General features: G+C 41.5%; 1 protein-coding gene across 4 annotated transcripts in view; it reads right to left on the bottom strand.

The window, feature by feature from the left end:
* Window positions 1–14,104, bottom strand: part of Myo5a (myosin VA) — a 110,350-nt gene that overhangs the window by 16,846 nt on the left and 79,400 nt on the right. Inside the window, exons 29-33 of one of the 4 annotated variants that reach the window (XM_090358392.1) lie at window positions 13,228–13,328; window positions 10,585–10,665; window positions 8,217–8,415; window positions 5,286–5,360; window positions 3,603–3,696 (exon numbers count right to left, since the gene is read on the bottom strand). In XM_090358392.1, the coding sequence (XP_090214518.1) occupies window positions 3,603–3,696; window positions 5,286–5,360; window positions 8,217–8,415; window positions 10,585–10,665; window positions 13,228–13,328 (550 nt within the window). The remainder of the gene's footprint in view (window positions 1–3,602; window positions 3,697–5,285; window positions 5,361–8,216; window positions 8,416–10,584; window positions 10,666–13,227; window positions 13,329–14,104) is intronic. The other 3 variants (XM_090358393.1, XM_090358394.1, XM_090358395.1) reach the window with 3 other exon arrangements.

Here is a 14,104-nt window from a genome sequence, read left to right as displayed (position 1 = left end):
TTGTGTATCTTTGTTTTTAATATAATGGCCAAGGAAGTATGAAGAAGCTGTAATTATTAAGTATAAAACCTTTTATGGATATTAAAAATGATCTCAGTTATCCAGGTGCTGGTGTCTCCTGCTTGTAATCTTACCTACTCAAGAGGCTGGAATCTGAGGATCATGATTTCTAATCAGCTCAGGCAGAAAAGTCTGTGAGACTCTAATCTCCAATGACCACCAAAAAAGTGGAAATAGAGCTATGGCTTGAGTGGTAGAACACCAGCTTTGGGTGTAAGCCAAGGGACGACAGTGGCTAGGCCTGAATTCAAGCCCCAGTACGAGTACAAAATAATAGAAAAAAAGAAAATGATCACTGCTATGAGGGAAAGCAGTTGAAAAAGTATATTAGTGAAGTTGCAATCTGCAACTTCAACCAAGAATTGAGAATTGTGAACTTCGTGAAAAATATAAGAAAAGGAAAGAGACCCTGTGAGTTATAGGAGACTCCTACTAATAAGCAGGGTTCTACCCCTCACCCACCAGAAGGGTGCGCTGCTAGGAAATCCATTCAAGCTCAGATTGAGTTCGGAGATGGATCTCAAACACAACATCCCGCAGATGCTAAACAGGAACGTTTACTGCTGTTTCTGTCACTCTGACACTTCCTTTGTTAGTGCCAAAAAGCTGGTTCCAGAAAAGAGGTTGTTACCAATAATTTCCAGTGCCCTCGGCTTTTGTGGCACACATCTTCTGAGACAGAGTCACACACTGGGACTATGAGACATCTAAAGAGCTACCAAATGACCAAACTGGGAAGGAACAGATGAAGGCTACGGCCATCTCCCATCATGCAGTGCTATGGCTGCAGGATGAGATCTGGGAGGCAGAAGACTAGCTGGAAACGTACTCCTCTATACAAGAGAGGACTCTCGGAATATTTAGTTTCATGCTATTTCTGGAGTCAGTTTAAATACCACACCATCAGGACCCCCAGAGCTGTGGCTGCTTGTGGAACGTTGCTACATGTAAAAAAATAAAATAAGCCAGGCACTGGTGACTCATGCCTGTAATTCTAGCAATTCAGAAGGCTGAGGTTTGGGGGTTCACAGTTTGAAGCCAGCCACAGCCACTCCACTGCCAATCAACCAGCACAGAATGCCAGACTGTGGGCGTGACTCATGTGGTAGACCACCAGCTTTGACAAAAAAAAGAGAGAACTCGAGGCCTTTAGTTCAAGCCACTTCCGGTTTTCTGGTGATTAACTGAAGAGTCTCACAGACTTTCCTGCCCGAGCTGGCACTGAACTATGATCCTCAGATCTCAGCCTCCTAAATAGCTAGGATTATAGGCATGAGCCATCAGTGCTCAGCCAGGATTTGTTTTTTAACTGTATTTTTTTCTTTTCTTTTTTTCCTGAGGCTTGAACTCAGGGCCTGAGCACTGTCCTTGGTCTTTTTCCTCAAGGCTAGTACTCTGCCACTTGAGCCACAGCACCATTTCCAGCATTTCTATATATGTGGTACTGAGGAATCGAATCCAGTCTTTGTACATGCTAGGCAAGCACTCTACCCCTAGACCAACCTCCCAGCCCTTGTCTTTTCCTTTTGTTTTTGGTACTGGGGATCAAATCCAGGACACTGCACTTGCTAGGTAAGTCCTTGCTACTAAGCTACATCCCAGCCCCAAAGCTCAAGTTTTAAGAGAAAGCTTCACTTTCCTTGTATAAAATCACAGACCAGGATATTTTTGGTTCCGTATAAAAATGTCAGATGGAATTTACCAACCTCTCATTAAGCTTTTTTTCTTGCCTCTGAGTTCTACCTACAGACTTAGGTCTTTATAAAGATCCAGAGAGAGAAGAAATCTGCTCAAAATGTTGATTTAACAAAATTATCTACTAACTAAAATAAAATGCTCACTTTTATGATGTTTTTCTGATGTTTCAAGAAAATACCTAAGTCTGAAAGACATAAGCCAGAACACTACCCTAATTTTCTAATACTCAAGAGACCATGGCAGTTGTTATGGCTTGAGTGTTTGTTGAGGCTTAGTCCCAGTGTAACAGAATTAACCATAGGACTATCAAATTACTAAGCACAAGAATTCCAAACTACCTTATGACAAGGTTGAGGAGACTAGTTCCTATCCCTCTACTGCCCTGTGACTGGACAGACTTGGCCCTCTCGAAGGAGGCAGGGACAAGGCACTTCTAGCTGGGAAGCTGAAACCAAGCCTTCACCAGACCCTGAACATGAGGGCACCTTGAACTTGAACTTTCATCCTCTTCAAGTATGAGGAATCTATTGCTAATAAGTCACCAGGCTGAGGTGCTCCATTAAAGCAGCACAAACATTGCAATGTTCATCTAGATTTTTTATAAATTTGAAAGGAAAATAAACATTCTATTTTTGTGAAAAGTAGAGGGAATTAAGATGTTCTGAAGTTCTGTGTGTATTTTTTTTCCCTTTGCCACCAGGAAGATCTGGACCTCAGGTTTCATGGAAAGAGGTAAGTTCCCACAAGTAGAGAAGAAATTGTGGTGGAAATTCTGAGACAAAGGAGAGAAATCAGTTCCAAAAGCTGGAGTTCTAATCCTGCCAGTTAGATGTACCTAGTAGAACCTTGGGTAAGTCATTTATAATTTTGGGGACTTACTGTTTTTTTAAAATTTTCTTATGAAGACAAATAATTTCTGTAATACTCTCAGGTCTAAATCTTTTGATTATAAAATAGGTATAATGTACTCCTAGAATAAGACACAGCACAAAGCAGATCAACTTTTACAATAGTCTCTACTGAGTTACATAATTATATATATATATATATATATATATAAGTTAGCATTTTTTAAAAAAGTGCTTTGGTTAAAAAAAAGCTCCCTTATTTAAATACAGCCGACAGGAGGAAGCAAAAGGCATGCTAATTTTAAAACAAAAATTTAAATGTGTTGCAGTATAGAGGAAAACATAAATAAACTTTGAGGGTTTTTTGTTCCATAAAGTCACCTTATTTGTTTTCTATATGAGGTGGGGAATCTGGCAGGAAGAAAAGAGAGTGGGACAAGGATACTGCCTCTTATCAGGCATCCTGGCCTCAAAAATCTTTTCTTTTTCTCCACTAGATAAATATTACTTAATTCACTATGTTTCATAAGAAATCATTAGGCCTTTGTTTAATCTATGAATTAACTTTTCAAATGTTACTTTTATGCTATAAAAGTTATCAGGACAGCTTAATTGATGTCTGGTTTCTGAGTGAGAATGGCCTAGAATTAGTAACATCTGAAAATATTACAACCTAACTCTTCGATTATAATTACAGGTTTGGCTGAGCTCTACTGGTTCATACCTATTCTAGCTACTCAGGAGGCTGAACCTAAAAACCTAAAGACCAGCTATGGCAGGAAAACCCTAAGACTTTTATTTCCAATTAATACAAAAAGCTAAAGTGGTGCTGTGGTTCAAGTGGTTCAGTGCCAGCCTTGAGTGCAGGAGCTAAGTGAGAGTGTACAAACCCCAGATGCTTTTGTTGTTATCCCAATGTTCACACGTGAACCTCCATTAAAGACCCTGGAAAGAGCTACAATTTTGCAACTGTAATAATGTTAAATGGTTAAATACCTTCTAGTTCACCAATTTTCTTGGCAAATACTTTCAGCTGTTTTTTTAGTTTCCGGACCGTCTTATCTTGTTTTTCAAGCTGTTCCATCAAATCCTAAAGATCAAGATGAAAAATAGAACAGAAAGTCAAAGTAAGTCTTCCAAAATACAACAAGGAAAAAGGAGACACAAACCACAGATCAGTACTGTTAGTTTTCTAGAAAAGCTCCAGAATAGCTCATTGGTGGAGCCACCACCTGGCTAACACTGGCAGGTATGGAAAGTGCAGCTGTGGTAAAAGCCAAATGCTAAAATAGGCAATGCCACAAAATGCTTTACAGCGTGATGGAGAGCAGGCTTGCTGTGGGTCTTTTCCACTGGACTTGATACAGGGGTAAATAATGACCGAATTCTTACACATGTGCTGTCACCTCAGAAGTGGAAAGGTACTAGGCACGGAAAAGTGAGAAGATTTAGACAGGTGCTGAGGAATCACATCTGTCAGACTACCTACTCAGGAGGCTGAGATCTAAGGACTGCTGTTTGAAGCAAGTCTGTGTGAGGCTCTTATCTCTAATTAACTAATTAAAACTTGGAGGTAGGGCTGTGGCTCAAGTGGTAGCGTACCAGCCTTAGAGAGAAAAATCTAAGTGACAGTATCCAAGTTCTGAGTACCAGCTTCAGTCCTGGTACAAAAAATTTTCAAAAGGGGGATGATTTAGGAATAGCTGAAGTTAGGTGTAGACTAAATATATGTGTGAGGCAATGGTCTCTTTGAGACCTTACCTTAGCAGATTCTAAAGTAAGCCTTGAAACCTAAGGAAAGTAGGAAGTTTGAAGACATAAGATGTAAGCTAAAAGAATAATCAGAGAATAACATAAAGAAAAACGTAGCTGACCTAGGAACAAAGAGGCAGGCAGGAGCAAAGTGGGCACTTTATGCAAGAAACAATCAATTAATTTAAGGGGAGGGGGAAAAGCTTTATGATTATTCACTCTCTACTGAAAAGATGATTCTCTCAAACGACAGGTACAGTTGGAAATTCAGGAAAATAGACAAGAACAGATTTGGAAAGCAAAGGAAATGACTCAGTTATGTTTATAGTTATCCAAAAGGGAATACAGATTTGTGCCATGAGCCTGTAGTCTTAGCTAACTCAGGACACTCAGATTTAAGGATCTCAGCTTCAAGCCAACCTGGACAGGAAAGTCTGTATCTCCAATTAACAAACAAAAGCATGGAGGCATGGGTCAAGTGGTAGATCACCAGCCATGAGAAAAAAAAATGCTGAACTGTGATAGCAGTGCACACAGGCACATGCATTCTCCCCCCCCCTCTCTCTCACATACACACACACAAAATGTACACTGTCCACTTTAGACCAGTGTGCATAGAGATAACAGACCCATGTTTTAAAGGAGATACTTGCTAAAATTTCCAAGTGTTCAGTTATGCTTCCTGGGTTTTAATCTTTGCAAACACATTTTGCTTCCATCACGCTGCAAGCCCAGCGTTAAAAACAAACCAAACATGACAATGGACGCAGGACACTGAGAGGTGACACCACTGGCGGAGAGACAGCTGTAGGGAGAAACAGGCTGTGTGCAAGGTTTTGGGGAGATTTTCCTGGGCAGGGGCTGTTCAGTTATAGAATAGGGCTGGAAGCGAGGGAGACAAGGAGAAAGCACTGTGGTTTTACATACAATCATCCGTTTGTAAAGTGAAATCCGATAGGACTGATACTTCTTAGGGTCATCTGCATATAATTCCTCAAAATACTGAAAAAATAGGCACAACGGATATTTGTTTTTTTCCTGGGTCTTGGAGGAAAGGTCACCTCTCAGCAGAGTCAGTTTTAAAATATTTGAAAACGCAAATAATCAAGCTGACTTCTTCACCTGTCGGCACTGTCATTACTATAGTATAAATGGCCTGAACTATATACATAGTGGATTACTGTTTGCATGATAAAGGCAGGAGATGCCAGGTACTGGTGGTTTATGCTATAATCTAGCTACTTAGGAGGGCTGAGATCGCAGGATTACAGTTCAAAACCAGTCTGGGCAGAAAAATCTTTGTGTCTTTTATCTCCAATTAGGCGCTGTGGCTTAAGTGATAGAGTGCTAGCCTTGAGTGGAAAAGCTAAAGGACAGTGGCTCAGGCCCTTAGTTCAAGCCCCAGCACTGGCACAAAAATAAAAAACATAAAAGAGAAAGGAAGATGGGTTGGCTGATAAAGACACTGCCACTCAGCCGGTCAACAGCAGTGGGCCATGTCATCCAGCGCCAGGGCTATCCCAGAGGTCTTGCTTCGGTTTCATGTTCAGAAATAGCTGTACCTGCTCTTTATGTAGCCAGCCACAACCACAGAGGCAGGGAGTAAGAAACACAGCCCTGCTAGGGGCTCTTATTTGATGGCAGGAAGGGCTGGTGAGACACCCTGTCCCTTCCTTTCCCAAAGGCCATGTGGAGGAGGCTTGTGAGTCCTTTTTACCTCAAGAGGAAGAAAAACCATTTTTGCACTGGTGTTGGTGGCAGGTGGGTGGTGGATGTTATGCAAGGCACATTTTCCAAAAAAGACTAAGCCCAACTTCAACGGTTGCTTTCACATTCTGCTCAAGGGCTTCCTCCAGAAACGTATGATGCAGGCCAGGTGCCAGTGACTCATGCCTGTAATCCTAGCTGTCCAAGGAGCTGAGATCTGAGGATCACAGTCTGCAGCCAGCCTGAGCAGGAAAGTCCGTGAGACTCTTCTCTCCAATGAACCACCAAAAAGTCAGAAGTAGAGCTGAGTCAAGTGGTAGAGTGCTAGTCTTGAGCAAAAAAGCTAAGGGACAGTGCCCAGGCCTTGAGTTCAAGCGCCAATACTGGCAATAAATAAACAAAAAATTCCAAATGTACAATTCAAACTAAGAAACTATAATGAGTTTGAAAAACTGAAATTAAAAAAATTTGTGAACTTGAGAGTATGACACCATTCTTTGGAATTAGTAGTCAGTATAATGACAGGAAGAGAACTACAAAGGGTGTTTTCTGAACTCAAACTCATTAACTAGACCTTTCCCAGCTTAGAATATGGGGGCTTAGTTTATTTTTATGTTAACTATGAAAATGGCCAAGAAAATGAATACTGCAGACAGGGTACGAAGAAAACACTTGATCCACTTAGTGAACAAATTCTAAGAATCTTATAGCCCAGAGGCATCTCAATTTCAGGGCTCATTTAGTCATTTTAACACAATCAATTGATAAAACAACACAATTGGTACACTCATCAATCAATATTTTGTTATTTGGTAGATTTATCAATTCTTAGTTATGAAAGCATTGTTAGTTGACTATCAGCCGCAATATAACTCCAGAGCAATAAAATGACATTTTAAAGAATACTGTATGATTCAAACAATTTCCCCCCACAAATTGAGAGATTTCAGGCACTCTGGAAAGAGCTCAAATACCATCCTCTCCTTCTCTACTTCCCATTTCTTTTTTCTTTTTTTTTTTTTGCCAGTCCTGGGCTTGAGCTCAGGGCTGAGCACTGTCCTTGGACTTTCTCAAGGTTAGAGCTCTACCACTTGAGCCTCAGCACCATTTCTGGCTTTTTTCTATGTATGTGGTACCGAGGAATTGAACCCGGTCTTCGTGCATGCTAGGCAAGTACTCTACCAGTAGACCAAACTCCCAGCCCCTCTACTTCCCATTTCTACCCTGGAGTTTCATACACAGGAGTTTAGCCTAGTGGTAGAGTGCTTACCCAGCATGCACAAAGACCCGGGTTTGATTCCTTGGTACCACATACATAGAAAAAGAGCTGGAAGTGGTGCTGAGGTTCAAGTGGTAGAGGTCTAGCCTTGAGAAAGTCCAAGGACAGTGCTCACCCCTGAGCTCAAGACCAGGACTGGCAAAAAAAAAAAAAAAATACCACTAGAAAATTGTTTGTAATGTGAATGATCACTAATGGAGAAATGGAGAGATGATTCAGATTGTTAAATCTTTAGAGAAAATGCAAACATTTGTATGATAGGTTATTATAAACTTTTAACTTGCAGAAGCAGAGGCTCACACCTGTCATCCTAGCTACTCAGGAGCCTGAGATCTGAGGATGGTGGTTTGAAGCCAGCTTGAGCAGGAAAGCCCTTGAGACTCATGTCCAATTAACCACCAAAAAGCCAAAAGTAGGGCTGGGAGTTTGGCCTAATGGTAAAGTGCTCGTCATAGCATACAACATTAAGACGCCGGTTCGCTCAATTTCCCGGTACCCCATACATAGAAAAAGCCAGAAATGGCGCTGTGATTCAAGTGGTAGAATTCTAGCCTTGAGAAAGCCCCAAGGACAGTACACAGGCCCTGAATGCAAGCCCCGGGACTGGTAAAAAAAATTTTAAAAAATAATTAAGAAAAGCCAAAAGTAGAGCTGTGGCTCCAGTGGTAGGACATTAGCTTAGGCCCAGAGGCACATCAGACTCCACAGGAACCTTTGCCCATGCCCCTCTCACTGCTACCAAATAAGAGGTAACAAGTGTAAGGTAGGTTTTTTTTTGTTTTTTTCCGAATCAGGAAAGGCTGTGGAACCAAAAAAAGACAAGCAGACCTTCCAGTAGGCGGGAGGTGCAGAAGTCCTGCCCCTGCCCTTACCAGGTTCTCATTGGTCAGCCGGGTGATCTCATGCTGCAGGCTGGCCTCGATGCGGGCCTCTGGGGGCAGCTGCAGGTTCTGGGCCAGCAGCTGCTGCTGCCGATTGTTCTCCTCCTTCAGGCTCTGGATCTCCCCTCGGAGGGCCTCAGCCTCGTTCTCGTGGCTCCTCTTCTGTGACTGCAGCTGGGATTCCAAGAGCCTGTGGAAACCACATGGGCAGAGCGAGAGATGACACACAGAGCTTCTGCCTCAGGGGGCCAAAGGCGGCAGGCTCTCTTCTCAGAGGAAAAGTGCCATGCAGCCTATGTGTGTCAGCACCTGACTTGATTCAAGTCAAAAACTCAAGCCTGGGTGATATGCATTCACATATCTGTGTCTTCCTGAACTGTTTAAAGCTCATCTTTAGAAAGACAGGAGTTTTAGCTTTTTGGAAAAATGCAAGGAAATGGTTACTTAAAAAAAAATCAAAAAAATCAATTAGAGCAGGACATGGTGCCACTCATGAGGCAGAGGTGGGAGACAGGCCAGCCCCGGCAAACTCAGCTTGAGATCCCTATTTCAAAACACAAAATAGAAGGGCTGGGGATGTGGCTCAAGATGTAGAGGGCTGGCCTAGCATGCACAAGGCCCTGGGTTCAATCCCTAGCACCAAAACTAAAGAAATAAAAATAAATGAATGAAAGATATAGCTTTAATATGGCTTACTATATTTATAGAGTAGCATTTAAGTTGGCCAAACCCAACAGAATTATCACCACAAGTTGGGTTGGCATTATAAAGGGCAAGAATGCAAACTGCTAATCTAACTAAATATGCCTTTAGGGACACAGTTACTAATTCCAGGTAGAGCCACTGTCTTACATATATATATATACACACACACATACACTCTGCTTTAGGGCAGAAAGGCTAGATAGCTACTTTGAAATACATTTACCCTAATTCAGACTGATAGTTGACATACATGATCAGTGCGTCCCCCCTTCACCATGTACTCTCCTCTCCTTTACCAAAGTCAAAACAGACATGGCTAAAAATTAACCAAATTTAACCAACATGGCCAGCATGCTGGTGGTTCAGGCCTATAATCCTAGCTATTCAGGAGGCTGAGATCTGAGGATCACGGTTCAAGGCCAGCCCAGGTCCACAAGACTTATCTCCAATTAACCAAGAAAAACCTGGAGGTGGGGCTGTGGCTCAAGTGGTCACCAACACCAGCCTTGAGTGAAAAAGCTCTGAGTGACAGTGCTCAAGCCTTGGGTCCAAGCCCTAGTATTGGCACAAAAAAGAAAAGAAAAAAAAAGGAATTAAACCACATAATAATTTTAAAAAGACAGTTGTTTATTCTAATTATCTCCATTACCACTGGCTGGGTAAAACTCACTGGTGATGGAGACAATTAGAATGAAGTATTAATAACAAACAAAAGTATTAATAACAAAAGTATTCTAATAACTGCAGTATTTCAAAAGGATTAACACCACAACGTTAATGACAACAGTTTATAGTTAGAATAGACAAAGCAGAATAAGCAAAAGCCCTTTGAACAGTGTAAGAAGTACTTTTAAAATGCACTCACTAAAATGGAATTTTTAATAAGGTTTTTAAGATACAAATCTCAGTAAGGTAGATGAGCGTCTCTGTTAGAAAGATGCTGCTTTTGAAAAATTCTGTCTTCTCTTCCATGGACATATTTAGCATGCTGCCAAACTTGAGTAGGTATTCTGAACTGAAGTGAGGCATGAAACCCCTGATGTGCTGTGTGTTTGGGGGGTAGCTACTGAGTCTTGGACTCAGTACCTGGGTGTTCTCCTTTCCTCATTTGATCAAAGCTGGCACTCTACCACTCGAGACATTGTTCCACTTCTAGCTTTTTGCCGTAATTGGAGACAAGAATCTTATATATTCCTGTCAGGGCTGCCTTCAACCTGCAATCTTCAGATCTCAGCCTCCTGAGTACCGAGGATTACAGGCATAAGCCACTGGTGCCCAGGTAAAGTTTAGCTTTAACAGTAACTGTGTGTGTGTGTGTGTGTGTGTGTGTGTGTGTGTGCGTGCATGTGAAAGAGAGAAGCAGTAACTCTGTGTGTGTGTGAGAGAGAGAGAGAGAGAGAGAGAAATAGTAATTGTGTGTGTGTGTGTGTGTGTGTGAAAGAGGGAAACAGTAACTCTGTGTGTGTGTGTGTGTGTGTGTGTGTGTGTGTTTATGAATGTTGGTAGAGAGTGTCTTTTTTGTTTGTACTGAAAGTAATTTACAAGGAAGACAACCAATACACAAAAAACATGGGATATAAAATCAAGAGACAATTGTTAGTAAGAAAAGAAACAAATTATTATTATTATGTCCATTTTAGGAGACAAATATAACCTGTTGGCTTGTTTTAACCCTTCATAAACCAGCCACAGCTCTCCATCCTCATTCAACTCATGGCAATCCATAGCAGATGATCTTCCATGCAAAGGCATACAATGCAAAACACAAAGGGACACAGGATGCAAATGAGGTGAGGAGTGACACGGGGTGTGCATGCCATTTTAATATTTATCAAGTGGATAAGTTTGTTTTCATTAGTACTTTATGACAAAACCACAAAAACTACTTTGGGTGATTGCTTCAAAAAATGGACAACATGTAACATTGCATGTAAATGAGCAGAAATTAGAACCAAATATTAAGAACCTAGAGCTGCTTTTCCAGAGTCAGGGGCACTGTTAACAGCAAAAAAGAGATTCTGTTTTCAAGGTTTCCTTCAGCTGGCTGAAAGACCTTGCACCCAAGGTGTTGGAAAGCTTGACACACACAGAAGGAAAATTCTAGCTTCTACTTTATGTGGCAATCTTTACTGTCTATTTCAAAAGCAAGTTTGAGATTTTTCTGAATAGGAACTTGCTTGAGCTTCATGAAATCAGATTTCCCACTTAAAAAAATTGTTTTCAACCTGGTGCTGGTGGCCTACACCTGTAATCCTACATGCTCAGAAGCCTGAGATCTGAGTCTAGAGGTGTGAGTGTGTGTGGAAAGGGGAAGGGGGCTCTAAAGCCAGTCCAGGTAGACTCATTTCTCTCATCTCCAATTAACTACCAAAAAGCGGGAAGTGGGGGTGTGTGGCTCAAGTAGTAGAGTTCCAGTTTGGGGCAAAAAAGCCAAACAAGAGCCCGAAGTTCAATCCCCAAAACCATCATTAAACAAACAAATAAATAAATCCACTCCTTTTAATCATTTGTTCAGGATCCTATAGACCCTATGAGAGGGAAGAACGTAGCACAAGGTGGGGCACAAGCGTTATCTGGATGGTTGAAGAGCATATTGCTCTTTCTATGACAATGTATTCGTAGAGATAACCATGTTTTAAGTTTCCATTTCTATGTTAAAATTTTCATTTAGCTAAACACTTGTGTATTTCCCACCAGTGACTATAAAAAGAGGTAAGATTTATTTCACTGTTTGCAAGGCAAATATCTTTAGTTGGTGATCACTTACTTGTGTGTGCCCATCCTGACAACAAAACCTGGACCAAACACGGATGAATAGGTACCTCCAGAATTGTTTTTCTCTGCTGTCATTCCTGGCCAGGTCACCTTGAAATCACCTAGGAAGCTGGGTGCTAGTGGCTCATGCCTATTATTCTAGCTACTCAGGGGTTGAGATCTGAGGATCGAGGTTTGAAGCCAGTCCAGATAAGAAAGCCAGTGAAACTCTAATCTTCAATTAATACCAGAAAACTGGAAGTGACACTATGGCTCAAAGTGGTAGAGCCTTAGCCTTCACCCAAAGACCCCCGGGACAGCGCTCAGACACTGAATTCAAAAGCCCCAACCACAAAACAAACAAAACCACCTAGCAGTAGTCTTCAGAATTCAGTAGGGGCTAAGATTCTGTTGACAAAATGATGTAATAAGAAAGCTGAACTCTAGATAAAAGCCTTATTCTCTCATCCTTACAGTCATTGTAATCTTTCTAGTGTAGGGTTTAGAGGCATCGCTAAGATGGTTGAGTGCTAGTGTGTCAGTGAAAGTGCAAGGCCCTAAGCTGAAGTCCTAGTCCTGGAAAGAAAAATGAACCCTCAAGGTCATGGCCAACACTGAAGAAATTCTGCATATCTCATAATTTCTCTTCTCCTTATTGAAAGCTGACATTTCCTTACAGACCTTCCAACAGTTGTGCTGAATAGCTATTGGTGTTATGAAGGGCCCACCCAAGAGTGTCCAAACTACACTATTAGCCTTCTTCTCAAGGCGGCACCTAAAAGTTAAGGCCCTAAAACATGAAAATGTTTTCCTTTCCACACCACTCATCAACAATACTACCTGCTGTTAATAATGGGAGTTTTCCATGATTTTTTATTGTAAATTGTACAAAGGGGGGCTTCAACCTCACCTGCTCTATTACTCTTCCCTTTTTTTCCCTTCTTTTTTCTTTTCTGTGCCTGTACTATGGTTTATCCTCAAGTCCTGGGTGCTTCTATTCTTAAGCTTTTCCACTCAAGGTTGATGCTCTACCACTACAGCCATATCTCCACTTGCAGCTTTTTGCTGATTTGGACTTGTCTCTTGGGGCAGGCTTTGAACCTCAATCCTCAGATCTCAGCCTCTTGAGTAGATAAGACTATAGATGTGAGCCACCAGCACCCAGATTTTCTTGGCTTTGATTCACAAAGTACTCTTGATTTGGTATTTGTGGCTGAGCATGGTGGTTTACCCTCTCGTCAACTTCTTAGAATACTTCCAATCGTTTTCATTGGTTGCCCTATTCTCATATATGCACATAAAGAACTTCAGCTATATTCACCTTCATTTGCCCTGTTTTTTCTGGTCCATGCACCCCAGTAGGGCCTGTTTATAATGGATTTTAACTGGGAGTACATGGGAAGTCTTGGGTTCGCTCTGAAGTTGGTGTCTGATCAAGCGATGAATGGTCACGTTGACTTCTTGACCACAAAGAGGCTGCTTAGCTTGGAGACTCAAGACTAACACAGTTAAACCAAAACAAAGCAAAGAAGAATCAACTTACCTGTTTGTTTCTTTCAAACCAATGTATGCTTGTGCTATTTCACCTTTGTCTTTCATTTTTTGTACATCTTCCAAAAGTATTGTGGCATCTGTCATTGTATTCTGAAGGGGGAAATAACACATCACCATGTTAAGACTCAACCCAAAGGCTGTGTGACCTATATTTTCTATTTCCTCCAGTTAGGGGTGCTTATGATCGTCACCCCATCTGTGTTGCAACCGAGCATCAACTCAGCCCCATGCAAACACAGCTGGAACTGCCTAACACTATCTTTAAAGCTGAGCAGAAATGCAGTACCACTGTTCTGCCAATGCAATCACAGGTGAGCTCTGTGCACTTGATATATGTAAACAATGTGTGTACATATAAACACATATGGTATAACACAGTCTTACAGAACAACAGAAAAACAGCTAGGCAACCACTTAATGGAATGTACAAAACTTAATGCAATGTACAAAACCAACTGACCACTTTCTGACCAGTTAAAAGGAAAGAAACACCAAATAAATTATCTGAAAACTTGGTACAAGCCTCGTGTTTTTTCCCCATTAAAAACTCAGCATTGCTGGATGCTGGAGGCTCATGCCTGTAATCCTAGCTACTCTGGAGGCTGAGATCTGAGGATCATGGTTCAAAGCCAGCCAGGGCCTGAAAGTCCTTGAGACCCTTCTCTCCAATTAACCACCAGAAAAACAGAAGTGATACTGTGGCTCATCGGGGTAGAGTGGTAGCTGAAGAGCTCAGGGACAATGCCCAGGCCCAGAGTTCAAGCCCCATGACCAACAAAAAGACAAAACAAAACAAAAACTCAGCATGAAGTAGGTAATGTTCAGATGTGATGCTTTATAAAATTAAAGGGTTTTTTTTTCTCATC

This window comes from Megascapheus bottae, chromosome 25 (genome assembly GCF_031878675.1).
Source record: "Megascapheus bottae isolate mThoBot1 chromosome 25, mThoBot2.hap1, whole genome shotgun sequence".
Taxonomy (NCBI): domain Eukaryota; kingdom Metazoa; phylum Chordata; class Mammalia; order Rodentia; family Geomyidae; genus Megascapheus; species Megascapheus bottae.
The sequence above is the reverse complement of the archived record's forward strand: the minus strand, read 5'-3'. Positions and strand labels throughout refer to the sequence as shown.